The sequence below is a fragment of the Cibotium barometz genome, chromosome 26, assembly GCF_041138505.1.
Source record: "Cibotium barometz isolate CiBa-2024 chromosome 26, ASM4113850v1, whole genome shotgun sequence".
NCBI classification, from domain to species: Eukaryota; Viridiplantae; Streptophyta; class Polypodiopsida; order Cyatheales; family Cibotiaceae; genus Cibotium; species Cibotium barometz.
The window spans coordinates 23872734-23887925 of NC_141071.1; the positions used below are offsets into that span (position 1 = coordinate 23872734).

General features: G+C 46.7%; 1 protein-coding gene across 4 annotated transcripts in view; it reads left to right on the forward strand.

Moving 5' to 3' along the window:
* LOC147623793 (methyltransferase) overlaps positions 1-11443 on the forward strand; it is a 128033-nt gene extending 116590 nt beyond the window's left edge. For 2 of the 4 annotated variants that reach the window (XM_086820405.1, XM_086820408.1), the window contains exon 8: positions 10789-11443. In XM_086820405.1, coding sequence (XP_086676531.1) covers positions 10789-10949 — 161 coding nt within the window. In that variant the 3' untranslated portion in view covers positions 10950-11443. The other 2 variants (XM_086820407.1, XM_086820406.1) reach the window with 2 other exon arrangements.
* Positions 11444-15192: the final 3749 nt, after the last annotated feature.

The window sequence follows — 15192 nt, forward strand, 5'->3', positions numbered from 1 at the left end:
AGTGTGTGTGTACTTGCAAGAGCTCAAGCTCTCTTCTCCCTTGCATCTTTTCAATTTTGACTAGTAGCATTGGCTTCCCACTCTCCCTAGTTGCTGCTTCCGGATGCTGCCTACTGATGTATTGTAAGGCTAGATACTTACCTTCAGTTCTTTCTTTTCTTTTCCAAACAGTGTATCAGATTTCACATGGTTGTAACTTTGGTCTCATAGGTCATTTTGGCCTTTTGAGGACGTTAATATATTATTTCATTTCTCTCTCCATCCCTTACCATCACCATCACCATGGGTTGAGCATCCATCTCCACCTCCACTCTCACTCTCTTGATCCTGGTACAATGGATTTAAACATGGTATCAGAGCACATTCCTAAAAGGTAAATTTGGGCATGTTCCTGGATTCATCTAGGTATATGGTATCAGAGCACGGTTAACCTTGGTCCGTCTTCCCTCTGTTTTACATGAGACACGTGCCTCTTCTTTATGAGCCCGGGTGACCAGCCAACATACCTGCCTTTTTTTTTCCCCTACTACATCACATTTTGCGTTACTGTTCTGGTCACCATCTCCTGACTCGAGTGTCTCCGCTGATGCGTTGAAGCTCTCCTGTCGCGAGCTACTCTTGCCCTTGATCCTCTGCGTTCACGGCATTTGCCGCCTGAGTGCCCCCAACCAGAGTCGTCACCTGTAGCTGCCCCAGCCGAACCGCTGTTTACACCACCGAGAGTTGGCGGGGTGAGTGTCCAGGCCTCCGCCGCCACCGGCTGGTCCATTGGCCAGCCTCTGCCGCTAGTATCGGGGCCTCTAGTGCTGGGGTTTCATCCTCCGCCAGCTGAGCACCACCCTTTGCCCTGCTTGGCCATCGCCGCGTCTGTAGCTGCTCCTGCCTGGACCTCTTGACCACGAGCCTCTCCTTTGAGTGTCCCCTCCATGGCCCCCCTATCTGGCCTGCGTTCTGCCCTACGCCGTGGCCAGCAGCCTCTCCTTCTTGGCGACTTCTCCTCCGACGGGCCTTGCTGGCCGACCTGCAGTGTTTGGCCATTTGATAATCGTCGCCTGTGCAGGCTTCACTCTAATCCAGATAATCAACCTTAATCAGCTTAAGGGGAGGTTCACATGCGGTAACAAACATCTAATTAAAACTTGTGGATGCATAAAAGTTAAAGTTTTTTTCCTGCAAATCAATTTTCAGCATCAAACATTGAAGCCAATGCAGCTTTAAATATGGTTGTAATCATCAACATGAAGCTTCTACAGCAGCCACCGATTGGTGGTGTTAACACTCTTTGAGTGTGAATATCCCATATGTTATTTTTTGTCAGAAGATAAGGCCTAGTGCCTATAAAAGCATTGTACATGGTGGGAGTGTTATCAATAGAAATACAATCATTGTGTTGCTGTGCAATCCCTCTCTCTTGCTGTGCCCGAGGGTTCGCGGATCCTCACATCGGAGACGGTGCCTACACCGGAGGATTCAGAGCATCATTGCAATGCATCGGGCTCGTCCGACCAGGCATCTCACTATGGCAGATATCCAGGCCATCCGGCAGAAACCCATGCTAGAGCTCCTAGGATAATTACGACTCCAGCCATATACTGTTGTACTCACTGTCACTTTTGTACTCCCCCATATTCATGTATTCATGTATCCATGTACTCATGTACCCCATTTTGACTAGTAGCATTAGCTTCCCACGCCCCCTACTGATATATTGTGGGGCTAGATACTTACCTTCAGTTCTTTCTTTTCTTTTCGAGAGACAGTGTATCACAAATGTCACATGGTTGTAACTTTGGTCTCATAGGTCACTTTGGCCTTTTGAAGACGTTAATATAACATTACATTACTCTCTCTCTCCATCCCATCCCTTTCCATCACCATCACCATCACCATCGGTTGAGCATCCATCTCCATCTGCACTCTCACTCTCTTGATCTTAGCACCATGGATTTCAGCATATCTGTCTGATTCATATGTGAAACTGGACGGTGGCCAAGGGGCTGGGGACTTTGACACACTTATGGTTCCGTCAATGCATTTCAAACATTAAACATGGCCAAAACCACTTAACCAAAAGCTCCTATGCAGGATGTCGTGAAGGTGAACTTGCGCTGCTGCCCCCGCCTGTCCCTCTTCTGCCCCTGCCTGCTCCTCTGCTGCTCCCGCCTGCCCTCTGTTGCCTCCGCCTGCTCCTCTGCTGCTCCCGCTTGCCCGCTGTTGCCTCCGCCTGCCCCTTTGCTGCCCTCGCCTGCCCATCTGCAACCCCCCGCCTGCCCATCTGCAACCCCCCGCCTGCCCCTCTTCAGCCCCCGCCAGCCCCTTTTGCTGCCCTCGCCTCACCATCTATTGCCCCCGCCTACCCCTCTGCTGCCCCCTTGCCCATCTGCAGTCCCCGCCTGCCCCTTTGCTGCCCCCACCTGCCCCTTTGCCCTTGCTACCCCAGCTTCTCCCGCCCTTCAGCTCCCTCCTCTGCCCCCCTTCCTCTGCATCCGCCTCTTTTTCAGCAGCAATTTTATCTGGATTCAAGTCGGCTGCCCACTTTTCTTGATTGGTTTTATGGCTTCTTCTGCCGCCGCAGCCAATCTCTCGTCACCCCCACTGGCCGGGAGAATCATCAATTTTTCACAAGACGAGCTCACCTCTCTTTAGCACGACATTGACCTTGAGGTCCAGACCACCCTTGTTGCGAGAGTTTATGGTTCCCACCCCTCTCATTCGTCTCGCAGGCCCGTGAATGGCTTCTAGCAGCTCTCCCTTCGGAACTGATTGTGCACTTACAGGATACTCATTTGCTTGGTCGAGGCTTCTTCCAGGGGTGGACTTTCATTCTTCAAAAGCTACTTCTCAGGCTTTGGTTGGCAGTCCCTTCCCTCTTGGTGTCCTAGGAAGATTTTCTTCTTTCAATACCAGGTGGGCTTTGATCCAGTGGTGGAGAATTAGCGCCTTACCCCGGTCTCACTATGGTTCCCTGCTCTTCCTCAGTCCTATTGGAAGCTTTTAGCTTCCATAGGGGCATCCTTTGGCCAGGTTCTAGAGGTACCAGTCCTTCCGAGCTCTCCCGCCTCAGCTTCTACGGCCGCCGTTACCACCACTCTTGATGGTGTACCCCGGGTCCTTGTGCTTGTTCCTGATCCATCGATTACTGAGATGATCATGTTATGCTTCAGAGACCTAACGGATCTCATTTCCGCCAGAGGATGGAGATTGCAGGCAGACCTGACTTGACCAGTGTCGGATTTGTCGTCGATAGGATCACATTGCTAGAGATTGTCCAAGATGGAGGGGCCATGCTAGGAGGCGGTGTCGTCCTGCCCATCAGAGGCCTTCTACAGATGCCGAGACTCCAGCTGCTCCTTTGCCACAGCAGACCACACAGCATTGGGTTGTGGTTAGGGATGGTAGGCACCCTTGGACCCCCGTACCTGCCCCTTCACCCACACCCGTTGTGGAGCACCCTAACCCCTATGCAGCTCTTGCCTCACAAGATGTTGATGCTTCTTTGGAGGATGAGGCCTTGCAGGCACATGATCTGGATCCCGTACAGGAGGATGCTGCATTACAGTTACAGGATGATTGTACCCTTGAGGATGATGTTGTGCATTCGCATTGTCATGGTACCTCTCCAGTTCTGAGGAGTAGCCCTGGCTTTTCCTCGGAGTGGGAGAGAGAGGTAAGGTTTACATCATCAGATTTTCCCTCCCTTACCTATGCGAGACGTACTTCCGCCTCTAAAGAGGGTCCTGACTCCTTCGTCGACCACGAGATCTGTGTATTACTCTTGCAAGAGCATAAACTGGATGCTAGTCAGTGTGGGAGATCAGGCAAGCTTCTCTCGGGACACCTTTTGGACACCGGTTGTTGGTACCAAGGGTGGTGTTTGTATCTCTGTTTCAGCTTTGATCTTGCCTTGCATCATTGGACATGGTGTCATTTTGCTTGCGAGAGCGCAGTGGATCCTTCTTATGCAGGGTACTACACGCATTGGTATTCTCAACCTCTATGCTCCTAACCATAGAGGTGAGAGGATTGCCTTTTGGAAATCTCTCACTGCATTGATGCCTCTTGCCAACCATCGGTTTATTGGTGGGGATTTTAACATGGTTGAGATGCCAACGGATAAAAGAGGTGGACATGAGGGCTTGGTGCATCCTCTTGAAAGAGCGTCTTGGGAGAGATTTATACTCTCCATTCATGGCAGAGATTGTTGGCATGAGGATGACATTTTGAGGAGTCCATCCACTCTTCTTTACTCATGGTCTAACAATAGAAGAGATGCAGGATGTATCTATGCACGGTTAGACAGATTTTATGTGGATGATTGGGTGCTTGACAGAGGTGGATATACTTTCATTGCTACAGGCACCTCCAAATCTGATCATTGCCCAGTGGTTTTATGTATTAGAGATCCGAATTGCCATGGATCAGCACCCCATGTACGCATCCCTGATCATTTGTTTTCAGATGCAGAGCTATCGCATCGTATGCTTGATATTTGGAGATCTCATGATTTCTTACAGGCCTCTCAAAGCCTGGCCTCTGCTCTCTGTGATATTAGTGACTTTTATCACACATGTGCCCTATCTAAGAGGCAAGAGGCCTTGGACTTAGAAAGGGCTATAAGACATAGATTGACTGCCTTGTAGAAAGAGTACGAGAAACATCCTCATGCTCAATGGGTTGCAGACTCTTTATGTACTGTTAGGGCAGAACTTCATCACTCTCTTGAGCAGCGCGCGGAGTACCGTTTCCATGTCTAGGAATCCTTTTGGACACAGATGGGTGGTAGATGTTACAAACATTTCTTTGCTTCTCACGGCCCATCTCATGCATGAGATAGTGTCAGGCAGTTGCAGGATTCACATGGCACTCTTCACTCAGATCCTCTTATGGTTAGATAGATTGCCACTGATTTCTATCGCTAGCTTCTCAGTGCTGAGCCGCATTCTGATTTGAGACACAGGGCAGAGAGGAAGTTTTGGAATGCATTGTCACATTTGATCACTGAGGAGATGTATGCCGCTCTGGATGCCCCTTTTTCTATGTATAGGAGTTCAGTCATGCTCTTCATGCCTTACCTCATGGCAAGTGTCCAGGGAACGATGGCCTCTCCCCTGTTTTTTTCATTACTTTTTGGGATGAGATCGGGGCTGAGATCACATCGGCTTTGTAGGAGATGTGGGACACAGGTTCTATGCCTTCTTCTCTCACTAAGGGCCTTATTTATCTTATTCCTAAGAGCGGGGATAAGACATTGATTGCCCAGTGGAGACCTATCACCTTACTTGGGACTGCCTATAAGATTCTTGCTAAGGCAGTAAGCATCAGATTGCAGCCAATTTTGCAGGATGTCATTCATGATACTCAGAATGGATTCTTACACGGCAGGAGCATCTTTGATAACATTTTCTCGCTTTGGGAGGCCGTCGAATGGGCTAAAGCGAGCAATCAGCCCTTAGCCATTCTGCTCTTGGATTTAAAGAAGGCCTATGATAGAGTGGATTGGGACTTCCTTGAGGGTACTCTTAGCCATATGGGCTTCTCTCAGATGGATCAAGGGAGTTTCATGCATGTATCGTGATGCCCACAGTAGAGTTACGACAGGACTGCCCTTTAGCCCCATTATTATAAGTTGCAGAGGCCATGAGCATCTTTCTCCGCTCCACTGCTGGTATTTCGGGATTGAGGTTGCCTCTTCGTAGTCAAGAGGAATTGGTTGACTCTGAGTTAGCTGATGACACAGCCCTGTTTTTGGAGGCTTCACATCTATACTTATGTTCCTTCCGGGTAGCACTAGAGGAGTTCTGTTTGGCAGTAGGGGCCACTCATTAATTGGCACAAATCTATTGGTTTTTGGGTTAGTGATTCACCGAGAGTTGATTGGGGTGCAGAGCTTGGTTTTACTTGGATCAGCAGAGGATGCACTGCTAGATATTTGGGATGCCAAGTTGGGATTGATATCTCCTGCACAGCAGTTTGCTCCAGTACTTCTGAGTATCCGGAAGAAGCTCCTCCATTGGAGCTCCAGGAGATGAGATTTAGCCTCTAGAGCTTTGGTGGCTAATCAGGTTTCACTTGCCTCAGCTTGGTTTATTGCCTCTTGTTGGTGCTTCTCTCGTGCGTGCATTGGCCAATTGTGGAGATTGATCCGCAATTTTCTTTGGTCGGGTTTGGATAGCACCTCGGACACTTGTGCCAGGGTAGCTTGGCTCACGGTTATTCAGCCCAAAAGAGGGGGGCTTGAATATTATCGATCCAGATGTTCAGTGCAGGGCGTTGGTTTGCAAACTTGTGGTTAGAGGTTTCCTAACATGCACTGAGCCTTGGAAGGATTTTTTCTTGTCTCAGATTTCCAGATGTTCACCCAGGGTCGGGAGAGACTAGATGCCCAGCACACGTTTTTTGAGAAGCATGAGACATTTTTTGAGACAAAGGCTTCCTAGGTCTTTGGACGAGGCTGACCAACAACCTATTATGTGGAACGAGTTCATTAGGGATGAGGCTGGTCGGCCACTTGGTGCATCTCGTTATATGCAGTGGTCAAGATGGGGGAGATGTGCATACACAATTCTTGCTTGGAATACCTTTAAGAGTCTTCCGGAGGATCGGAGAGCTGTATCCATTCAGCATCTTAGAGGCTCTCACATTCGTATTGATCAGATCGATGCAACTATTCCGCATGAGTGGCTTTCTGGGACCTTTCACGAAGACTATCATCCGAGTTGGCTGAGAGTTTCTTCGAGGATAGGCATACCTCTGGAGGTCATTGCTCTCCCGGGCCAGGAGGATACTGATTGCCTCATTTACTCTATCATGCCTGGTGGGAGATTGAGGAGATGTAGTATGGAGGAGATCATCTCAGATACTAGGCTTAGTCCAGTGAGGATTGTTGGTCGCATAGGGAAGCACTAGTTCATTGACCCTTCTCCTCAGATAGTGACTCATGGCTCTTGGTGTTTGTGGTTATATGGTGGCAGTCCTATCAGATATCTTCAGTGGGATCTAGGAGAGTGGGAGTGGATCGATGCCTTCAATCCTTTGAAAAGCCTTCCTTTTTTCAGTTTCACTGTTCGGAATTCCAGGCTTCTCCTCACTCGACAGATGCATAGGATCCCTACTCTCAGGCCTCATTGGGAGAGCTATGATATTTTTCCAGTGATACAGCACAGATATTGGCATAAACTTTGGCACTCATACAGAAGGAGCCAGATCTCTCATTTCTTTTGGTTATTCTTACATGGTGGTCTCCCCACCAATCAGTGGAGATCAGTTTTCGGTGTAGCACCTTCCTGTCCTAGGTGTGCGGCAGATTCTGAGACCGTACAACATTGTTTATGGGAATGCAACAGTGCACAGCAGATTTGGGGTTCTGTAGCCTAACTTATGGGCAAATTGAGTGGCCGAGCCATGCATGTGACTTGGGGGGCAGTTGCTTGGCTCTCCCAGTTCGGTACGCAGCTTTTTTATGAGGGCAGTGGTACAGATTTTGCTATTTTCATTCTTAGAGATATTGCCCAGCATGGTTTATTGCAGGATGTTCCTCACTCTGATTATACACCCCCTAGATAGAGGATTGACACCAGTTGGGAGATTATTGCCAGTATTACAGCATGGCAGGTCTGGAGAGCTAGATGCACGGAGGCTATTGAGGGTGTCCAGATTTTTGGGTCTCAGTGCATTAGTACCATATGGGGTGATATCATCCATACTCTTATGGCTACTTGGGCTCACATTCAAGGGCCCTCTCGTTCTGTGCAAGCAAAGCGTGTGATATTTATGCGGGAATGGGACCATGGCATCTTCTTTTCCTTTAGTACCACAAGTCTTACACGGCATCATGATGCTCCTCAGTGGTTGAAATCACCTTACATATTGGGGTGATTCTATTCTTTTCCGGCTTATAGCTGTGATTGTTGTATGTTTTTCTCATACTTAATAGAAGTCTCTTTCTGAAAAAAAAAAAAAACCCCCCACTTAACCACAATCCACAAATTACTTTGCATAGAATGAAATACTCGAAACATCCTTGAAGAATGCTGAAAATAGACTTACACTGGTGACACGACAACAATGCCCATTCGAGCATAAACTCCCAACAACAGGCAACCATAAAATTCAGGCTTCTGGCCCAATACTCATACGTGGGTGGTTATGCCCATTCAAGGCTCAAGCATAACCACCCATCAATGGGCAACCATAAAATTCAGCCGTTTGGCCCAACACTCGTATGTGGGTATTGATCTTCTCCATAACAAATATACCAAAGTATTCCAAAATATATACAAATATTAAAATTTTGCCTAGGAGTGGTTGAGCACAATCTTTCTCTTTATTGTGGGACGGCTGTTCTTCAAACACATGGTCAACATGGTCTTTCCCTTTACCACGGGACGGCTTTCCCCCATGTGCATAATCACCATGGAATATATGATTAGTTACATTTTCAGCATAGTGTTTGTAAGGCCTCCATAGACCTAACCAAGGATCATCTGTCGTAGAACCACATAGAACCCACTGAGGACCAAAGCTGGGTGCACATACTTGAGTAACCCTCACTAGGGTAAGAAGACCTGATGTTGTACACATCGCATGACCGCAATAAATTGTAGCTAGCGACTCACCACCCAATTGTAGGTTCAATACCTCAAACCACTCCCGAGCTTGAGGTCTGATTGCCACGAGCCTGCCAAGCCCAAATGATCCTACCCTTACATCCCTTACCACCAGGCTGAGCCACCCGCTTGCAGCTCCATAGCCTTGAGGTCTTGCACGTCCCTTGTAGCTTTCTTGTCTACCGCATGGATACCTCTCATAACTCATAAGCGCCCCCAAGGTCACTTATATAGCAGTAACCCATGCTCTCATGGATCAGTTTTGGAGTCCTATGGAGTTTGTTTTTGAGTTTTACAGGCATATGTAATGAAGTGTACTTGTGAATAGCGAATATGCGTCCTTGTTTTATTTATAAGCTTTCCTGCTTTATTTATAAGCTTTTGGCTATAACTAGCTCCTTGCTCTAATTTATTAACCCATGGCCACTGCCAACAAGGTGTTAGTCCACATGACCCTTGGCATAGACATAAGTCCCCTGCCATCCAGGTGTCATGTCCACTCCGTGTTGGTACTCTGAATACACACCTTGGAGGAGAGGTGGGCTCAAGTGTGTAACACAAGATAAGAATCACTCACATGCATAGATATCCTGATGCTCCATAAACATGTTCTCATTAGCGCCAACGTGATTTTCCATATCGACCTACGTAGCTTCAGTCTGAGAGGTCCTCGGCCATCAATAGTTTTATAGGCATTTCGGGCCGCCAATAGAAATCCATAGAAAAAGCCTTAAGCCATGAGTTGTCATGCGCTCCATGAATCCTGTACTTTTGTGCTGGAAATGTGTCACACGTCTCTACAGCATGAAACACGTCTTGTATCACCATGATTGTGACAGACCACTGTTGTTGCATTGAATTTCTTGAGGGCCAATCAATGGAAGAGGAGGATAGCAGATGTGGCAGCCATGTGGACATTTAGATAGGTGGACAGGATTGTACCAGGATGAGAATGACAGCTAGGCCTTTAACCCATAAAGAAAGGGTGGAAGAATGCACCATTGATGGTTGGAGTGACACAAGGAGGTGATACATCTGTGTCCTTGTGGCTTTAAACCCATAAAGGAGGGATGGAAGAAATTTGCTAGCATCGTTATTTTTTATGATTGAGTGACCCAAGGAGGCGACATATCATCATCTTTGTTTCCTCTTGCATTGGCATTACTTGCAGTCAATGATGACAAGGTAGGTGAACAGATCATAGCTGATTTTATCTTTCTATTTGCCAGGTTATTGTGGATATGGGGATTGAGAATGTGGTTTATATTGTCACCAGTAATGCCTTGGATGGCCAGGGTGATGGGAGAAATGATCTAGAGTAGTTTCACAATCCCAAGCATTGTGGGGCTTTTAGTGGGTCTCACCCATCATGAATGATATTTTGTTGTCAGGATTTATGCTAGTTGCAAGTTTGCAACATGTGCCACTCCCACTTTTGTTACTGTCTTTATATTTCTAGTTCCTGAATATGATTTTGACGAGCATTAGATTTTTATTTGTTTGCTAGTTCTTACGATAAATCATTCATGTTTCATATATATAATGTTTATGTTTTTTAACTGAATGCGTCTCATGTTAACCTGAAGCATACTTTCCGTACTCAATACAGAACATGTTCGAAACATAATGTACCTAATGTTTCCAACCAGCTTGGTGCGTAGGGGCAACTAGCCATCTGAATATTGAGGATGAGAATATTGAGCAACTTTGCGGGATATCCTCATCCTCTTCATGTGTCTCTCTCGCATTGCCCTGACCTGCACGCTAAAATATGAACAAGCAATGGAATCTCTTGTGAATCTCATAGTATGCTGAGCACATAGTAAGGTGGTATTGTCCTCGGGTGTGTGTTGATCTGGTAGATCAGCAGAAGGGGGGGGGGATATAAAAAGGGAATTCCCCATTCATTTTCAGCTTGCTTGTATGCTTGTGATTTGTATGGAAAACATTTTGGCTCATATATTTTAGCAAAATATTTAAGGTAGTTCAGAGTAACTGCAAGTCCTCTCCTCTTTGAAAAGTTGAAGTGCAAGTAAGTCCTACAGTTATTTAATGTTCTTGTGCATAAGAGCCCTTTTCTTTATGATGGATGCTCTGTGTAGTTGTTGCTTTCCTTTTTATATAATGTTGAAATACTAGGATTCTTAATGCATTCTGTCCTTTACTGTTTTGGACTTGGAAGATTTTACAGAGGAGGAGAAGGAAGCATTAATCAAAGCTGGTGCTGTGCCTGTTGGTCTGGGACCCCGTCGGCTGCGGGTAGAAACTGCAGCAATAGCAATGCTCTCTGCTGTCACACTCTTAGGCGATTCACAATGTTCAGATTCTTTTACTGACAGTTGAGTTAGGTGAGGTCATGTATATCAACAAAATGGAGGGTTATTCTTTTCAGAACCTGGAGCAACAGTTAAACAAGTATTTACAGATTACGCCCTGCCCATTGGAAAAAAGGGACCAGAACCACCCATGTATCTTGGACAGGATCTCTGCCGTTGACGGTCCCACCTGTTCAATGGACAGGGGATGTTGTCATGGCCCTACCTAAAGAACACAATCTTCTCTTGACAGCTACATTTTGTTTGACAGGATAGAAAGCAGAGATTAGCTTGTAGTTTCTAGTTACATTTTGTTGAAATTGAGCTAGTGCTAGTTTTCATATGTAGCAAGCATTCTCAATCATGTGTCTTCCCCATTTCATCTTTTATGCATGATGCGAGGGGCAAATCTTTTTGTAGGTCCTTCACAAATTCCCTAAGAGCAATGTAAAGAGATGGCCTTCTTTCCTCCAAGGATTATCAGAACTGTTCTAACCATATGAAATGATTTGTGCCAGTGCCTATCTTTATGCAGCTCTCACTGGTCCATTGTATGTTCCTGTAGTGGCTTCACACATGTCCGAATTTGGACATATGTAGCAGAAATGACTTTTTTGGTAGAGGTGTGCATTTAATTGGAAAAAAGATAAAATGTTTTCAACATGTTTTGGAGTGTCAGGGTGACTGCAAACATTTTACAAGGACCCCATGAATGCAAATAATTAAGAAATAATTGTAGACTACCTTCGTATGTATGTAATTCTCTCACTCATGTGGGTTATTCATAGTGGGTCCTAATCCTACTTGAAATGCTAGCTCCATATAACTCGTGAGAATGTGGCAAAAGGCATGAAAACTAACTAAATATATATATATGTGGCAAAAGCCAATATATTGCAATATATTGGCTTCTCTTAAATTCCACAAATTTTTTGGCCATCTAATATTTTTAAATCCATATGAAGAAAAAAACAAGGAAGTCATTCTCTCTCTCTCTCTCTCTCTCTCTCTCATGCTCTCACGGATGATCCGGAGCAAACCCTCCGTCCCACATGACATTGTCTGAGCGGAGTTTGCTGCACCTCCTATGCTAGTAGAGGCCCTCTTCCAGACGATTTGCTTTATACAGAGGATCAGAGATATGCCCATCAGATCGACTCTCACATAGAGCTTTTGAGGTGTCTAGGTAGCTCACAGAGAGTGGAGATAGAAGATCATGGTATTCACAGATATACAGTGGCTCACTTAGCATGGTCTCAACATAGGTCACCTGCCACCTTTCCAATATGATATACATGCACCACACATCCAGCTCTCTCACAATGAGAGGAAGAGAGTCCTTCGGCAGGATTTATGGCAGCGATACACTCAAGAGACTTGGATTACACCTAGTCAACCTCTACCGTCGAAGATGCTATACTATAGAGATCAGTTTATGCATATCTCAGTGGATGGATTCATTTAGCGACTCGGATATATGGATGTGTACATGCCTCACAGTGCTCGAGTGGCGATTGGCCAGCTTAGAGTGTCATCACACCAGCTTGAGATTGAGGCAAGTAGGGTAGCACGGATCCCCAGAGCAGAGAGGATATGCAAACCATGCCAGGAGGAGGTTGAGAGTGAGGAGCATTATGTATGCAGATGCAGAGCATGTAGTGACATTAGAGAGAAACACCACCATCTTCAGTGGACATCCCTCACTCCGCCAGATCATGGAATCTGCAGACTAGCGCAGATTTGGCCAGTTCTTGCTAGAGACATAGCGCCATAGAGAGGCACTGCTACGGACTCATACCACAGGGAGAGGTGGGCGACAGCTCCAACTCACTGATTTCTTCAAGAGATCTATCCCAGTGCCTACCTTGACACAGGAGGGAGTTACACTTCAGCGCACTGTGGACCTCCGAGCCAGACAAAGACCGAGAGCACCAGGCTACCAGACTCCCAGACTACATCAGAGGGAGATCACAGAGATACGGGCTCGACATCAGCACCATATCCAAGGGCGGTTAGCTCACTTACACTCACACCCGGAGATCATGCTCCGAGGGATTTTTGCCTCGCCATCGCCTATGTATCACATATTGCACCCCCATTATGGTACTGGTTGGAGCTAGATAGGTTTGCATTGCATTCTTGTATACCCTACGCATATAGGTTGCATACTGAGCCTCTAGCAGTAGTGCTCCATCCATCAAACCCTCCCCCCCATTAGCTCAGTACTTTCATAGTTTATTTCATGTTCATTTTGTCCTTTTTTTTTCTGGACACCTAGAGGACATTGATAGTTGTACATTGATTTGTCTCATAGGTCGAGTTCGGCCTCTAGTAGATGTTAATACAGCTCTCTCTCTCTCTCTCTCTCTCTCTCTCTCTCTCTCTCTCTCTCTCTCTATGCATTATATGAGCAGGTTTTTGGGCGAGTCAGATGTCCAAGAGGTATGTCCGAGACTATTGCTAGCACCATTGGTGTGAAGCAAGGATGCCCACTTTCCCCCACGCTATTTGGGTTATACATTGATGAGGTGGCTGACTTCATTACACGGGGAGGCGGAGATGGAGTTGATTTAGCAGGTACCTCAGTACATATTATGCTTTATGCTGATGATATTGTATTAGTGTCTGAGTCTCCAGGTGGTCTACAGCAGCATCTACATGCACTCGATGATTTCTGCACACAAAGGGGTCTTACTGTGAACCTTGGGAAAACCAAGGTTATGGTCTTTCATACATCGAGACAGGGCAGGAGTCAGTTGACATTCACTCTTGCAGGACGCCAGGTGGAGGTGGTGACATCATACGTGTACCTAGGGGTTACCTTCTCTACAGCAGCCACACGCTTCACCATGGGTTCAGCAGTCAGAGCTAGATTGACACGGGGATATGTAGCATTGGCTATGCTAGAGAGACAGTGCCACCAGGTGCATTTTCAGGAGCCCCGGGCGAAGGGGTGGCTATTTGACACATTAGTCACACCGGCATTGATGTATGGAGTATGGAGCAGCGGTATGGGCGCCAGGCCTTGCTACCCATTGGTGGACACAGATAGAGAGACCACAGGCCCTCATGATGGCACGCATGATACGCAGCAAACCGTCAGTACCTCATGACATTATCTGAGCAGAGTTTGCTGCGCCTCCTATGATGGTAGAGGCCATATTTCAGACTATATGCCTGCTAGACAGATTCAGAGAGATGCCACAGGACAGATTGTCATACAGAGCTTTTGAGGCATCTAGACAGCTGGCTGAGGCAGGAGACAGAGAATCATGGTATGCACAGGTCACACATTGGTTCTCACAGCATGGCCTAGACATGGATCATCTACCACCATTCCAGTATGACAGGGATGCACCACATATCCGTCTCTCTCATAGTGAGAGGAGCAGAGTATTGAGACAAGACATATGGCAGCTCTATACACAAGAGACATGGATATCGCCTACACAGCCTCTTCCACCGAAGATGCTATACTACAAAGATCACTTCATGAGTATCACTGATGATGGATTTATAGAGGCCTAGATACATGGAGGGCTTTTTACCACACGGCTCGCGAGTGGCTATTGGTCAGCTTAGAGTTTCATCACCCCGATTGGAGATTGAGACTGGCAGAGCAGCACGGATCTCCCAAGAGTAGAGGGTATGCAGATTGTGCAGAGAGGAGGTGGAGAGTGAGGAGCATTATGTATGCAGATCCAGAGCATATACAGCCATGAGAGAGAGATATCCCATTTTATTCAAAGAGCCACATTCCCTACGCCAAATCTTTGAGGCAGCAGACCAGCGCATATTGGGGAGATTCATTCTAGACATACAGCGCTACAGAGAGACATCATTACAGGCTCAAACAGCTCCAGAGGGGGGACGACAGACACAGATTACTACATTTTTTTCAGAGATCCATCCCACTCCTAGCCCCTACACGGCAGGGAATTACTCTCCAGAGAGCAGAGACACTCAGAGCCCGCAGGAGACAGAGGACACCTGGCTTTCAGACACCACGCCTATACCAGAGAGAGATGACAAAGATCAGAGCTCAGTTTCACAGAGAGGGTGCAGAGCGACTAGCTCGCTTCTTCAGAGCACACCCAGGCGCACGCACGCACACACACACACACACACACATTTAGTCCTCTCCTCCTCTCTTTATGGCTCTTCTTCCTCGCTCTTTATGTATAGCTTGGTTCTTGGAGCCACTTGCATTGTAAGATATTAATAAGCATTATTTGATTGATAGACAAATCATGCTTTTGATGAACAAAGCA